Source organism: Electrona antarctica (assembly GCF_951216825.1).
Source record: "Electrona antarctica genome assembly, contig: scaffold_1090, whole genome shotgun sequence".
Lineage (NCBI taxonomy): Eukaryota > Metazoa > Chordata > Actinopteri > Myctophiformes > Myctophidae > Electrona > Electrona antarctica.
In genome coordinates this window covers 1-15,000 of record NW_027637719.1, presented here as the reverse complement: position 1 = coordinate 15,000, position 15,000 = coordinate 1, and the positions used below count along the sequence as shown (strand labels likewise).

The 15,000-nt window shown below is 42.1% G+C and overlaps 1 protein-coding gene across 1 annotated transcript in view; it reads right to left on the bottom strand.

Moving 5' to 3' along the window:
* The window catches only part of LOC306918714 (SLIT-ROBO Rho GTPase-activating protein 1-like), a 22,165-nt gene extending 7,291 nt beyond the window's left edge, over positions 1-14,874 (bottom strand). Inside the window, exons 1-4 of the mRNA XM_079531586.1 lie at positions 14,683-14,874; positions 14,120-14,248; positions 12,029-12,250; positions 10,537-10,638 (exon numbers count right to left, since the gene is read on the bottom strand). Of these exons, the coding sequence (XP_079387712.1) occupies positions 10,537-10,638; positions 12,029-12,250; positions 14,120-14,248; positions 14,683-14,862 (633 nt within the window). The 5' untranslated portion in view covers positions 14,863-14,874. The remainder of the gene's footprint in view (positions 1-10,536; positions 10,639-12,028; positions 12,251-14,119; positions 14,249-14,682) is intronic.
* Positions 14,875-15,000: the final 126 nt, after the last annotated feature.

The window sequence follows — 15,000 nt, the reverse complement described above, 5'->3', positions numbered from 1 at the left end:
GGTCCGTGGCTCAGATGGGTCTGAGAGGCTAAATGTCATCAAATGGTGGTCCGTGGCTCAAATGGGTCTGAGAGGCTAAATGTCATCAGATGGTGGTCCGTGGCTCAAATGGGTCTGAGAGGCTAAATGTCATCAGACGGTGGTCCGTGGCTCAAATGGGTCTGAGAGGCTGAATGTCATCAGATGGTGGTCCGTGGCTCAAATGGGTCTGAGAGGCTAAATGTCATCAAATGGTGGTCCGTGGCTCAAATAGGTCTGAGAGGCTAAATGTCATCAAATGGTGGTCCGTGGCTCAAATGGGTCTGAGAGGCTGAATGTTGGTTGGGTAACAGGGTAACAGGGTAACAGGGTAACAGGGTAACAGGGTAACGTATGTATGTATACATGTATGTAAGTTGTAATGTTGTAATGTTGTAATGTTGTAATGTTGTAATGTTGTAATGTTGGTTGGGTAACAGGGTAACAGGGTAACAGGGTAACAGGGTAACAGGGTAACGTATGTATGTATACATGTATGTAAGTTGTAATGTTGTAATGTTGTAATGTTGTAATGTTGGTTGGGTAACAGGGTAACAGGGTAACAGGGTAACAGGGTAACAGGGTAACAGGGTAACAGGGTAACAGGTAACGTATGTATGTATACATGTATGTAAGTTGATAGTACTATACTGTGGTCGGCTGGCTTTTTTATGTGCGTATGCTTGGTAGGTATATATACTGACAACACACTATGCTTGGTAGGGATATATACTGACAACACACTATGCTTGGTAGGGATATATACTGACAACACACTATGCTTGGTAGGGATATATACTGACAACACACTATGCTTGGTAGGGATATATACTGACAACACACTATGCTTGGTAGGGATATATACTGACAACACACTATGCTTTGTAGGTATATATACTGACAACACACTATGCTTGGTAGGGATATATACTGACAACACACTATGCTTGGTAGGGATATATACTGACAACACACTATGCTTGGTAGGGATATATACTGACAACACACTATGCTTTGTAGGTATATATACTGACAATACACTATGCTTGGTAGGGATATATACTGACAACACACTATGCTTGGTAGGGATATATACTGACAACACACTATGCTTGGTAGGGATATATACTGACAACACACTATGCTTGGTAGGGATATATACTGACAACACACTATGCTTGGTAGGGATATATACTGACAACACACTATGCTTGGTAGGGATATATACTGACAACACACTATGCTTGGTAGGTATATATACTGACAACACACTATGCTTGGTAGGTATATATACTGACAACACACTATGCTTGGTAGGTATATATACTGACAACACACTATGGTGACGTATGCTTGGTAGGGATATATACTGACAACACACTATGCTTGGTAGGTATATATACTGACAACACACTATGCTTGGTAGGTATATATACTGACAACACACTATGCTTGGTAGGTATATATACTGACAACACACTATGCTTGGTAGGGATATATACTGACAACACACTATGCTTGGTAGGTATATATACTGACAACACACTATGCTTGGTAGGTATATATACTGACAACACACTATGCTTGGTAGGGATATATACTGACAACACACTATGCTTGGTAGGGATATATACTGACAACACACTATGGTGCGTATGCTTGGTAGGTATATATACTGACAACACACTATGGTGACGTAATTAAGAATACACGTGCATTCGTAACCAGTACGACCACAATACAGACACATCTCAGAGGTACTGTACTTCCTGATTTTGGTCTACTGGCATCGTGCACAAGAAATGTGGCGCTGATCGCTGCAGCAGATTGCGAGATTTATCCGATTTATCCGATTTATCCGATTTATCGGAACAAACAGACAAACCTGTTTCTAGATGTGCTAAAGATCTGCCATAAGAATAAATAAAAGTTTTCAGTTCAAAAGGTGTTCAGTGAGCTGTGTGAATAGTCTGCATGTAAAGAGTGTTTGTATTTGTAGTAAACGATGATGAGCATGTTTTATGTGTATTATGGTAATTAGGGTGTCTAGTGTACAGTATGTACAGTAGACAGACTGCTGAGACGCCCAGATGCAGCTCATTAATCCAGACTCATTCATCCAGACTCATTAATCCAGACTCATTCATCCAGACTCATTCATCCAGACTCATTCATCCAGACTCATTAATCCAGACTCATTAATCCAGACTCATTAATCCAGACTCATTAATCCAGACTCATTCATCCAGACTCATTCATCCAGACTCATTAATCCAGACTCATTCATCCAGACTCATTAATCCAGACTCATTAACTCATTCATCCAGACTCATTCATCCAGACTCATTAATCCAGACTCATTAATCCAGACTCATTAATCCAGACTCATTCATCCAGACTCATTCATCCAGACTCATTAACCCAGACTCATTCATCCAGACTCATTAATCCAGACTCATTAATCCAGACTCATTAATCCAGACTCATTCATCCAGACTCATTCATCCAGACTCATTCATCCAGACTCATTAATCCAGACTCATTCATCCAGACTCATTAATCCAGACTCATTCATCCAGACTCATTCATCCAGACTCATTAACCCAGACTCATTCATCCAGACTCATTCATCCAGACTCATTAATCCAGACTCATTAATCCAGACTCATTAATCCAGACTCATTAACTCATTAATCCAGACTCATTCATCCAGACTCATTCATCCAGACTCATTCATCCAGACTCATTCATCCAGACTCATTGATCCAGACTCATTAATCCAGACTCATTGATCCAGACTCATTCATCCAGACTCATTAACCCAGACTCATTAATCCAGACTCATTCATCCAGACTCATTAATCCAGACTCATTCATCCAGACTCATTAACCCAGACTCATTGATCCAGACTCATTAATCCAGACTCATTGATCCAGACTCATTCATCCAGACTCATTAACCCAGACTCATTAATCCAGACTCATTCATCCAGACTCATTAATCCAGACTCATTCATCCAGACTCATTCATCCAGACTCATTCATCCAGACTCATTCATCCAGACTCATTCATCCAGACTCATTAACTCATTCATCCAGACTCATTAATCCAGACTCATTAATCCAGACTCATTAATCCAGACTCATTCATCCAGACTCATTAATCCAGACTCATTAATCCAGACTCATTCATCCAGACTCATTAATCCAGACTCATTCATCCAGACTCATTCATCCAGACTCATTCATCCAGACTCATTAACTCATTCATCCAGACTCATTAATCCAGACTCATTAATCCAGACTCATTAATCCAGACTCATTCATCCAGACTCATTAATCCAGACTCATTAATCCAGACTCATTCATCCAGACTCATTCATCCAGACTCATTAATCCAGACTCATTAATCCAGACTCATTCATCCAGACTCATTAATCCAGACTCATTAATCCAGACTCATTCATCCAGACTCATTAATCCAGACTCATTAATCCAGACTCATTCATCCAGACTCATTAATCCAGACTCATTCATCCAGACTCATTAATCCAGACTCATTAATCCAGACTCATTCATCCAGACTCATTAATCCAGACTCATTCATCCAGACTCATTAATCCAGACTCATTCATCCAGACTCATTAACTCATTCATCCAGACTCATTAATCCAGACTCATTAATCCAGACTCATTCATCCAGACTCATTAATCCAGACTCATTCATCCAGACTCATTCATCCAGACTCATTCATCCAGACTCATTAATCCAGACTCATTCATCCAGACTCATTCATCCAGACTCATTAATCCAGACTCATTAACTCATTCATCCAGACTCATTAATCCAGACTCATTAACTCATTCATCCAGACTCATTAATCCAGACTCATTAATCCAGACTCATTAATCCAGACTCATTCATCCAGACTCATTAATCCAGACTCATTAATCCAGACTCATTAATCCAGACTCATTCATCCAGACTCATTAATCCAGACTCATTAATCCAGACTCATTCATCCAGACTCATTAATCCAGACTCATTCATCCAGACTCATTAATCCAGACTCATTAATCCAGACTCATTCATCCAGACTCATTAATCCAGACTCATTCATCCAGACTCATTAATCCAGACTCATTCATCCAGACTCATTAATCCAGACTCATTCATCCAGACTCATTAATCCAGACTCATTAACTCATTCATCCAGACTCATTAATCCAGACTCATTAATCCAGACTCATTAATCCAGACTCATTAATCCAGACTCATTAATCCAGACTCATTCATCCAGACTCATTAATCCAGACTCATTCATCCAGACTCATTAATCCAGACTCATTCATCCAGACTCATTAATCCAGACTCATTAACTCATTAATCCAGACTCATTAATCCAGACTCATTCATCCAGACTCATTAATCCAGACTCATTCATCCAGACTCATTAATCCAGACTCATTCATCCAGACTCATTAATCCAGACTCATTCATCCAGACTCATTAATCCAGACTCATTAATCCAGACTCATTCATCCAGACTCATTAATCCAGACTCATTCATCCAGACTCATTAATCCAGACTCATTAACTCATTAATCCAGACTCATTAATCCAGACTCATTAATCCAGACTCATTAATCCAGACTCATTCATCCAGACTCATTAATCCAGACTCATTCATCCAGACTCATTAATCCAGACTCATTAATCCAGACTCATTCATCCAGACTCATTCATCCAGACTCATTAATCCAGACTCATTAACTCATTAATCCAGACTCATTAATCCAGACTCATTAATCCAGACTCATTAATCCAGACTCATTAATCCAGACTCATTAATCCAGACTCATTAATCCAGACTCATTCATCCAGACTCATTAATCCAGACTCATTAATCCAGACTCATTCATCCAGACTCATTAATCCAGACTCATTAATCCAGACTCATTAATCCAGACTCATTCATCCAGACTCATTAATCCAGACTCATTCATCCAGACTCATTCATCCAGACTCATTAATCCAGACTCATTAATCCAGACTCATTAATCCAGACTCATTCATCCAGACTCATTAATCCAGACTCATTCATCCAGACTCATTAATCCAGACTCATTAATCCAGACTCATTAATCCAGACTCATTAATCCAGACTCATTAATCCAGACTCATTCATCCAGACTCATTAATCCAGACTCATTCATCCAGACTCATTCATCCAGACTCATTAATCCAGACTCATTCATCCAGACTCATTCATCCAGACTCATTAATCCAGACTCATTAATCCAGACTCATTAATCCAGACTCATTCATCCAGACTCATTAATCCAGACTCATTAATCCAGACTCATTAATCCAGACTCATTAACTCATTAATCCAGACTCATTCATCCAGACTCATTCATCCAGACTCATTAATCCAGACTCATTCATCCAGACTCATTAACTCATTAATCCAGACTCATTAATCCAGACTCATTCATCCAGACTCATTAATCCAGACTCATTCATCCAGACTCATTCATCCAGACTCATTAATCCAGACTCATTAATCCAGACTCATTAATCCAGACTCATTAACTCATTAATCCAGACTCATTCATCCAGACTCATTCATCCAGACTCATTCATCCAGACTCATTAATCCAGACTCATTGATCCAGACTCATTAATCCAGACTCATTGATCCAGACTCATTAATCCAGACTCATTGATCCAGACTCATTCATCCAGACTCATTAACCCAGACTCATTAATCCAGACTCATTCATCCAGACTCATTAATCCAGACTCATTCATCCAGACTCATTCATCCAGACTCATTCATCCAGACTCATTAATCCAGACTCATTCATCCAGACTCATTAATCCAGACTCATTCATCCAGACTCATTAATCCAGACTCATTAACTCATTAATCCAGACTCATTAATCCAGACTCATTAACTCATTAATCCAGACTCATTAATCCAGACTCATTCATCCAGACTCATTAATCCAGACTCATTCATCCAGACTCATTAACTCATTAATCCAGACTCATTAATCCAGACTCATTCATCCAGACTCATTCATCCAGACTCATTAATCCAGACTCATTCATCCAGACTCATTCATCCAGACTCATTCATCCAGACTCATTCATCCAGACTCATTCATCCAGACTCATTCATCCAGACTCATTCATCCAGACTCATTAATCCAGACTCATTCATCCAGACTCATTCATCCAGACTCATTAATCCAGACTCATTCATCCAGACTCATTGATCCAGACTCATTCATCCAGACTCATTCATCCAGACTCATTCATCCAGACTCATTAACTCATTCATCCAGACTCATTAACTCATTCATCCAGACTCATTAACTCATTCATCCAGACTCATTAACTCATTCATCCAGACTCATTCATCCAGACTCATTAATCCAGACTCATTATTCCAGACTCATTCATCCAGACTCATTAATCCAGACTCATTCATCCAGACTCATTCATCCAGACTCATTAATCCAGACTCATTAATCCAGACTCATTAATCCAGACTCATTCATCCAGACTCATTAATCCAGACTCATTCATCCAGACTCATTAACTCATTCATCCAGACTCATTAACTCAGACTCATTCATCCAGACTCATTCATCCAGACTCATTAATCCAGACTCATTAACTCATTCATCCAGACTCATTAACTCATTCATCCAGACTCATTAACTCATTCATCCAGACTCATTAACCCAGACTCATTAACCCAGACTCATTAACTCATTCATCCAGACTCATTCATCCAGACTCATTCATCCAGACTCATTCATCCAGACTCATTCATCCAGACTCATTAACTCATTCATCCAGACTCATTAACTCATTCATCCAGACTCATTCATCCAGACTCATTAACTCATTCATCCAGACTCATTCATCCAGACTCATTAATCCAGACTCATTAACCCAGACTCATTCATCCAGACTCATTAATCCAGACTCATTCATCCAGACTCATTAACCCAGACTCATTCATACAGACTCATTCATCCAGACTCATTAATCCAGACTCATTAATCCAGACTCATTAATCCAGACTCATTCATCCAGACTCATTAACCCAGACTCATTCATACAGACTCATTCATACAGACTCATTCATCCAGACTCATTAATCCAGACTCATTAATCCAGACTCATTAATCCAGACTCATTCATCCAGACTCATTAATCCAGACTCATTAATCCAGACTCATTAACCCAGACTCATTCATACAGACTCATTCATCCAGACTCATTCATCCAGACTCATTCATCCAGACTCATTCATCCAGACTCATTAACCCAGACTCATTCATACAGACTCATTCATCCAGACTCATTCATCCAGACTCATTCATCCAGACTCATTAACCCAGACTCATTCATCCAGACTCATTCATCCAGACTCATTCATCCAGACTCATTAACCCAGACTCATTAACCCAGACTCATTCATCCAGACTCATTCATCCAGACTCATTAACCCAGACTCATTGATCCAGACTCATTAACCCAGACTCATTCATCCAGACTCATTCATCCAGACTCATTAACCCAGACTCATTGATCCAGACTCATTCATCCAGACTCATTCATCCAGACTCATTAATCCAGACTCATTAATCCAGACTCATTCATCCAGACTCATTCATCCAGACTCATTAATCCAGACTCATTCATCCAGACTCATTAATCCAGACTCATTCATCCAGACTCATTAACCCAGACTCATTAACCCAGACTCATTCATACAGACTCATTCATCCAGACTCATTAATCCAGACTCATTAATCCAGACTCATTAATCCAGACTCATTCATCCAGACTCATTAATCCAGACTCATTCATCCAGACTCATTCATCCAGACTCATTAATCCAGACTCATTCATCCAGACTCATTAACCCAGACTCATTCATACAGACTCATTCATCCAGACTCATTCATCCAGACTCATTCATCCAGACTCATTCATCCAGACTCATTCATCCAGACTCATTCATCCAGACTCATTAATCCAGACTCATTCATCCAGACTCATTAACCCAGACTCATTAACCCAGACTCATTCATCCAGACTCATTCATCCAGACTCATTCATCCAGACTCATTAATCCAGACTCATTCATCCAGACTCATTCATCCAGACTCATTAATCCAGACTCATTAATCCAGACTCATTAATCCAGACTCATTCATCCAGACTCATTAATCCAGACTCATTCATCCAGACTCATTCATCCAGACTCATTCATCCAGACTCATTCATCCAGACTCATTAACTCATTCATCCAGACTCATTAACCCAGACTCATTAATCCAGACTCATTCATCCAGACTCATTTACAATTTACAATTACAATTTACAATTTAGGCATTTAGCAGACGCTCTTAATCCAGAGCGACTTACATTAAGCAAAAACAAAAAGCATGGCATACATCACATGTATAAAAAGTAGTTATCATGAATCATGCGTAAACTAAGAACGTAACAGTGGAGTATCTATGTAAACTATACATACTATACTATATAATATATTATACATGTGTACTATAAAGTGCTATGACTACATAAAGTGCAATTCTAGAGCTGTCTACATAACAAGCTATAAGTCTGTTTAAAATACTATCTAAGTCTACATAATGTGCTATCTAAGGGGCTAGGCTAGGGCAAGTGCTACGGGCCATGGTGGAGTCTGAAGAGGTGGGTTTTCAGACTACGGCGGAAGATTGGGAGTGAGGCTGCAGTTCTGACTGCAATGGGAAGTGCATTCCATAGTTTTGGAGCCAGAAGGGAGAAGAGTTTGGGACGTGTGGAGCGTTGTCCCGGCGTTTTTAGTGAAGGTACCTCCAGCTTCCCTGCGTTGGCTGATCTGAGTGAGCGGGAGGGTTTGTAGGGTACGATCATACTTGTGAGATATGGGGGGGCCATGCCTTTGGTTGCTTTGAATGCCAGCATCAGAGTTTTGTATTCTGTGCGGGCAGCGACCGGGAGCCAATGGAGCGAGCGGAGAAGGGGGGAGACGTGTGAGAATTTTGGCTGGTTGAAGACCAAGCGTGCTGCGGCATTTTGGATCAGTTGGAGGGGCTTAAGTGCACATGCCGGTAGGCCAGTAAGGAGGGAGTTGCAATAGTCAAGTTTTGACAAGACTGTTGTCTGGATTAGGAGCTGGGCTGACTCCTGGGTGAGGAACGGTCTAATTCGTCGTATGTTGTAGAGTGTAAACCTACAGGATCTAGTGACAGCTGTGATGTGTGTTTTGAACGAGAGCTGACTGTCCAGGACAACACCAAGGTTCCTGGCTGTCGGGACAGACTTTACCAGGGCGTTGTCATCCAGACTCATTAACCCAGACTCATTAACCCAGACTCATTCATCCAGACTCATTCATCCAGACTCATTAACCCAGACTCATTCATCCAGACTCATTCATCCAGACTCATTAACCCAGACTCATTCATCCAGACTCATTAATCCAGACTCATTCATCCAGACTCATTAATCCAGACTCATTCATCCAGACTCATTAATCCAGACTCATTCATCCAGACTCATTAACTCATTCATCCAGACTCATTAACCCAGACTCATTAATCCAGACTCATTCATCCAGACTCATTCATCCAGACTCATTAACCCAGACTCATTAATCCAGACTCATTCATCCAGACTCATTAACTCATTCATCCAGACTCATTAACCCAGACTCATTAATCCAGACTCATTCATCCAGACTCATTCATCCAGACTCATTCATCCAGACTCATTAACTCATTCATCCAGACTCATTAACCCAGACTCATTAATCCAGACTCATTCATCCAGACTCATTATTCCAGACTCATCAGCAATGTTTGGCCCTTCAGGGCGAGAACACTACTTTACAATCTGCACACACTTTGTACGCGTTGTACTACAGCGCTATGAAGCATGTCAAGGAGGGAGTGAGTGAGTGAGGTAGTGAGTGAGTGAGTGAGTGAGTGAGTGAGTGAGTGAGTGAGTGAGTGAGTGAGTGAGTGAGTGAGTGAGTGAGTGAGGTAGTGAGTGAGTGAGTGAGTGAGTGAGTGAGTGAGTGAGTGAGTGAGTGAGTGAGTGAGTGCGTGCGTGCGTGCGTGCGTGCGTGCGTGCGTGCGTGTTTTTTCTCAAACTACAAGCTCACAACACGTCATGATGCGACATGTTGTGAGCTTATACATCTTCTAACTTTTTAGAATAGGGCTTGTGGTTAAATAAAATTATATTCAGTTCATGTGCATTTTGTATTACTTGTTTGTTCTTGAAGGTTATTTATTGTTTGCTTAGAAGTTAAATGTTCTCAAATGGAAAATGTAATCAAATTAAAGTTTTTCAAATTGATTTGTAAATGTTGCACTTTCTGACAATTTATCGGCCAAAACATCAAAATATCGTGTGTGTGTGTGCGTGCGTGCGTGCGTGCGTGCGTGCGTGCGTGCGTGCGTGCGTGCGTCACCTCTTCGTTCTCTATCTTCAGGGTAGCGAGGCGAGTCTGGAGCTGAGTGAGACGCAGTGTGAGCTCAGCTTGGACCTGAGGCTGGGCAGCGATCTGGGCCACCTAGTGGCAGGAAGGAGCAGCACAACAGAACACCAACATTAGTATTTTTCCCCCCACAACATTTCCTACAATTGTTTTTAAACATTATTTCAAAGGATTCTAAAAAATATTAAGATAGCTTCCAACACAAAAACTAAACATTGTATCAACTCAGTTCATTTTTTTCCTGAAAGCAGACAAGTCAAGCTTTCTCTGAGGTCTTTCAATGTCACACATTCACAACAGAGAATTTTCAATAAATCATTCAAAAAGTGCAATCTCCCATAGCAGAAACTAGCAACTAAAGTCATTGGACCCGAATCTGGCAAAGAGTTAAGTATTTTCTGAAATATAAAAAACATAACTTTTCAAAAGGTCCATAAAAGAAAAAAGAAAAATGTTGAAAATAGCCGATCTACAAGCTCACAACGCGTCGCATCGTGATGCGTTGTGAGCTTGTAGATCGGCATAATGGTTCATTCATAATGTATTTTTCTAGGTTTGTGTCGACAAACAAACAAAAACAAACAAAAAAAAATGTATCTTTTGGTTCCCGAGTTAATTTTTTGGGAAACACTGCAATAGATTGATCAGCCAATCACACGTCTATCACAGACCGATCAGCCAATCACACGTCTATCAAAGACCGATCAGCCAATCACACGTCTATCACATGTCATCACAAGTGTGTTTGGAATCAAATACGTGTCATGAAGTGGTTCCCAAACTTTTTCATGTCAAGGACCCCCAAATTGACACTAATTAGCCCCGCGGACCCCCATTTGAAGAGATATGCCAGGGACCCCCATGAGAGAAGGTATTTACGGCTCTAGCAGTGATTCTCAACCCCTTTAATTTCAAGGACCCCCCAGTTCGACTTTGAATTAGGCTACAGACCCCCCATTTAATTACATTTCTATCTCTGGGACCCCCAATCTATATTGTAAAGTCAATGTTAATTTAATTCCACCAAATGGACCGGTTCCATTTGTACACTCTCAGAGTTACAGACCAATAAGGGTCCATTTGGTTCCATTTGTGCACTCTCAGAGTTACAGACCAATAAGGGTCCATTTGGTTCCATTTGTACACTCTCAGAGTTACAGACCCATAAGGGTCCATTTGGTTCCATTTGTACACTCTGAGTTACAGACCAATAAGGGTCCATTTGGTTCCATTTGTACACTCTCAGAGTTACAGACCAATAAGGGTCCATTTGGTTCCATTTGTACACTCTCAGAGTTACAGACCCATAAGGGTCCATTTGGTTCCATTTGAACACTCTCAGAGTTACAGACCCATAAGGGTCCATTTGGTTCGTGGTTCCTAACTATCATTTAGCTGGGGGGACCCCCTGTAACTCCCTCAAGGGCCCCTGCAGGGGGTCCCCGGACCCCCAGGCTTGCTGTACCGTGTCTCCCATGTGTGCCTGGAAGCTGAAGCGCGACGGGGGGCAGAAGGCGGTGGGGTAGAGGCCCAGGAGACGCTGCCGGTCGCGGGCAGGGTCCAGGCCCTCCACGGCCCCCTCCAGAACCTCCAGGCCGGCCCGTCTGGAGGCCTCCAGGCTGAGTTCAGCCGACAGGTAGGTCCTCAGGGCCCGGCTCAGGCTGGAGTGGTACCCTAGGTCACAACACTGAGACCCCCACGATGAGGGGACGGGGGACAGACGAGAGAGAGAGACCCCCACGATGAGGGGACGGGGACAGACGAGAGAGAGAGACCCCCACGATGAGGGGACGGGGGACAGACGAGAGAGAGAGACCCCCACGATGAGGGGACGGGGGACAGACGAGAGAGAGAGAACACAACAGACACGACCACGTTAGTAAATGGTAAATGGGGCCTTTATCATCATCATCATCATCATCTTTATTTAGACTCTGAATACAGTTGAGGCCAAGCCCTCATTTTCAACGTAGCCGAGGTTACAATACACAAAATACAGTCAAAAACAATACATCAAACACAACATTATAAATCAGGATAAATTACAAAGGAACTTTATACAGAACAACCATCAGTAAAATAGATCAATTGAAGCAGGAGCAATCACGGTGAAACATTTTCTGGAGCATTCCTTTGAACTGACCGAAGGATGGCAGGGAGCTCAGTTTGAACTGACTGAAGGATGGCAGGGAGCTCAGTCTGAACTGACCTAAGGATGGCAGGGAGCTCAGTTTGAACTGACCTAAGGATGGCAGGGAGCTCAGTCTGAACTGACCTAAGGACGGCAGGGAGCTCAGTCTGAACTGACTGAAGGATGGCAGGGAGCTCAGTTTGAACTGACCTAAGGATGGCAGGGAGCTCAGTCTGAACTGACCTAAGGACGGCAGGGAGCTCAGTCTGAACTGACTGAAGGATGGCAGGGAGCTCAGTTTGAACTGACCTAAGGATGGCAGGGAGCTCAGTTTGAACTGACCGAAGGATGGCAGGGAGCTCAGTTTGAACTGACCTAAGGATGGCAGGGAGCTCAGTCTGAACTGACCTAAGGATGGCAGGGAGCTCAGTTTGAACTGACCTAAGGATGGCAGGGAGCTCAGTTTGAACTGACCTAAGGATGGCAGGGAGCTCAGTTTGAACTGACCTAAGGATGGCAGGGAGCTCAGTCTGAACTGACTGAAGGATGGCAGGGAGCTCAGTCTGAACTGACCTAAGGATGGCAGGGAGCTCAGTCTGAACTGACCTAAGGATGGCAGGGAGCTCAGTTTGAACTGACCTAAGGATGGCAGGGAGCTCAGTCTGAACTGACTGAAGGATGGCAGGGAGCTCAGTTTGAACTGACCTAAGGATGGCAGGGAGCTCAGTCTGAACTGACTGAAGGATGGCAGGGAGCTCAGTTTGAAAGAGTTTTGGAGTTCATTCCATGAAGTTGGGCCGCTGACAGAGAAAGCTTCCTCAGACTCAGACAAGACTTGTCTGAGTCTGAGGATCCTTGACTCTGAGGCTTAAAAAGATCCCTAATAAGACTCATGGATGTAGTATTTATAGTATACTCACATCTATAATGTCAGGCAGGTCATGGATGTAGTATTTATAGTATACTCACATCTATAATCATGGATGTAGTATTTATAGTATACTCACGTCTATAATCATGGATGTAGTATTTATAGTATACTCACGTCTATAATCATGGATGTAGTATTTATAGTATACTCACGTCTATAATCATGGATGTAGTATTTATAGTATACTCACGTCTATAATCATGGATGTAGTATTTATAGTATACTCACGTCTATAATCATGGATGTAGTATTTATAGTATACTCACGTCTATAATCATGGATGTAGTATTTATAGTATACTCACGTCTATAATCATGGATGTAGTATTTATAGTATACTCACGTCTATAATCATGGATGTAGTATTTATAGTATACTCACGTCTATAATCATGGATGTAGTATTTATAGTATACTCACGTCTATAATCATGGATGTAGTATTTATAGTATACTCACGTCTATAATCATGGATGTAGTATTTATAGTATACTCACGTCTATAATGTCAGGCAGGTCATGAATGTAGTATTTGAACACAGAGGCGTTGGTGGCCTCCATGGTCAGGAGGTACTCGTTCCTGGCTTTCAGAGTCTTCAGTTTGTTCTCCGAGTATTTCGCCTTCCTCTGGAAACGTGAGAGACGGACAAAGCGGTGAAAAGACGTGTTGTATAGAACAGTGTCGTCTTCGTCGACTAAAACTAAGACGAAAAATGTTCGTCGGCTCCCTTTTTTCACTGACGAAAACTGAATGGAAACTAAATGAAAACTAAGCTATGGTGACTAAAACTATGACTAAATATACTGTCGATTTTGTCAACAAATAAAAACTAGACTAAAATGTTAGTGGACAAGAGATGCAGTATAAGGCATTTTACACTTGGTTGCATGCTGAAAATAGCAGATCTACAAGCTCACAACGCGTCTTGTGGGGTAGGGGTTGGGGGTTAGGGGCTTGGGGGCTGGGGGTTGGGGGTCTAGGGGTTAGGGGTTAGGGGTTGGGGGCTAGGGGTTGGGGTTGGGGGCTAGGGGTTAGGGGTTGGGGGTTAGGGGTTCCATACCTTCTCCTTCATCTTCTCCATCTTGCGTGCTGCGTTGCGTCTCTGGTGGCGTTCCTCTATCCTCAGGCCGAACACTGGCTCCACCCCTCCGGTCGTGCTGGACACGCCCTTGACACGCCCCTCCTGTCGCTCCGCCTCCCTCAGTTTGGTCTCGGCGTTGATGGTCTCGGCGTTGTACATGTGATAGGTCTTCATCACCTAGCGGACCACAATGACCACAATGCAACACTGTTGTACATGTGATAGGTCTTCATCACCTAGCGGACCACAATGACCACAATGCAACACTGTTGTACATGTGATAGGTCTTCATCACCT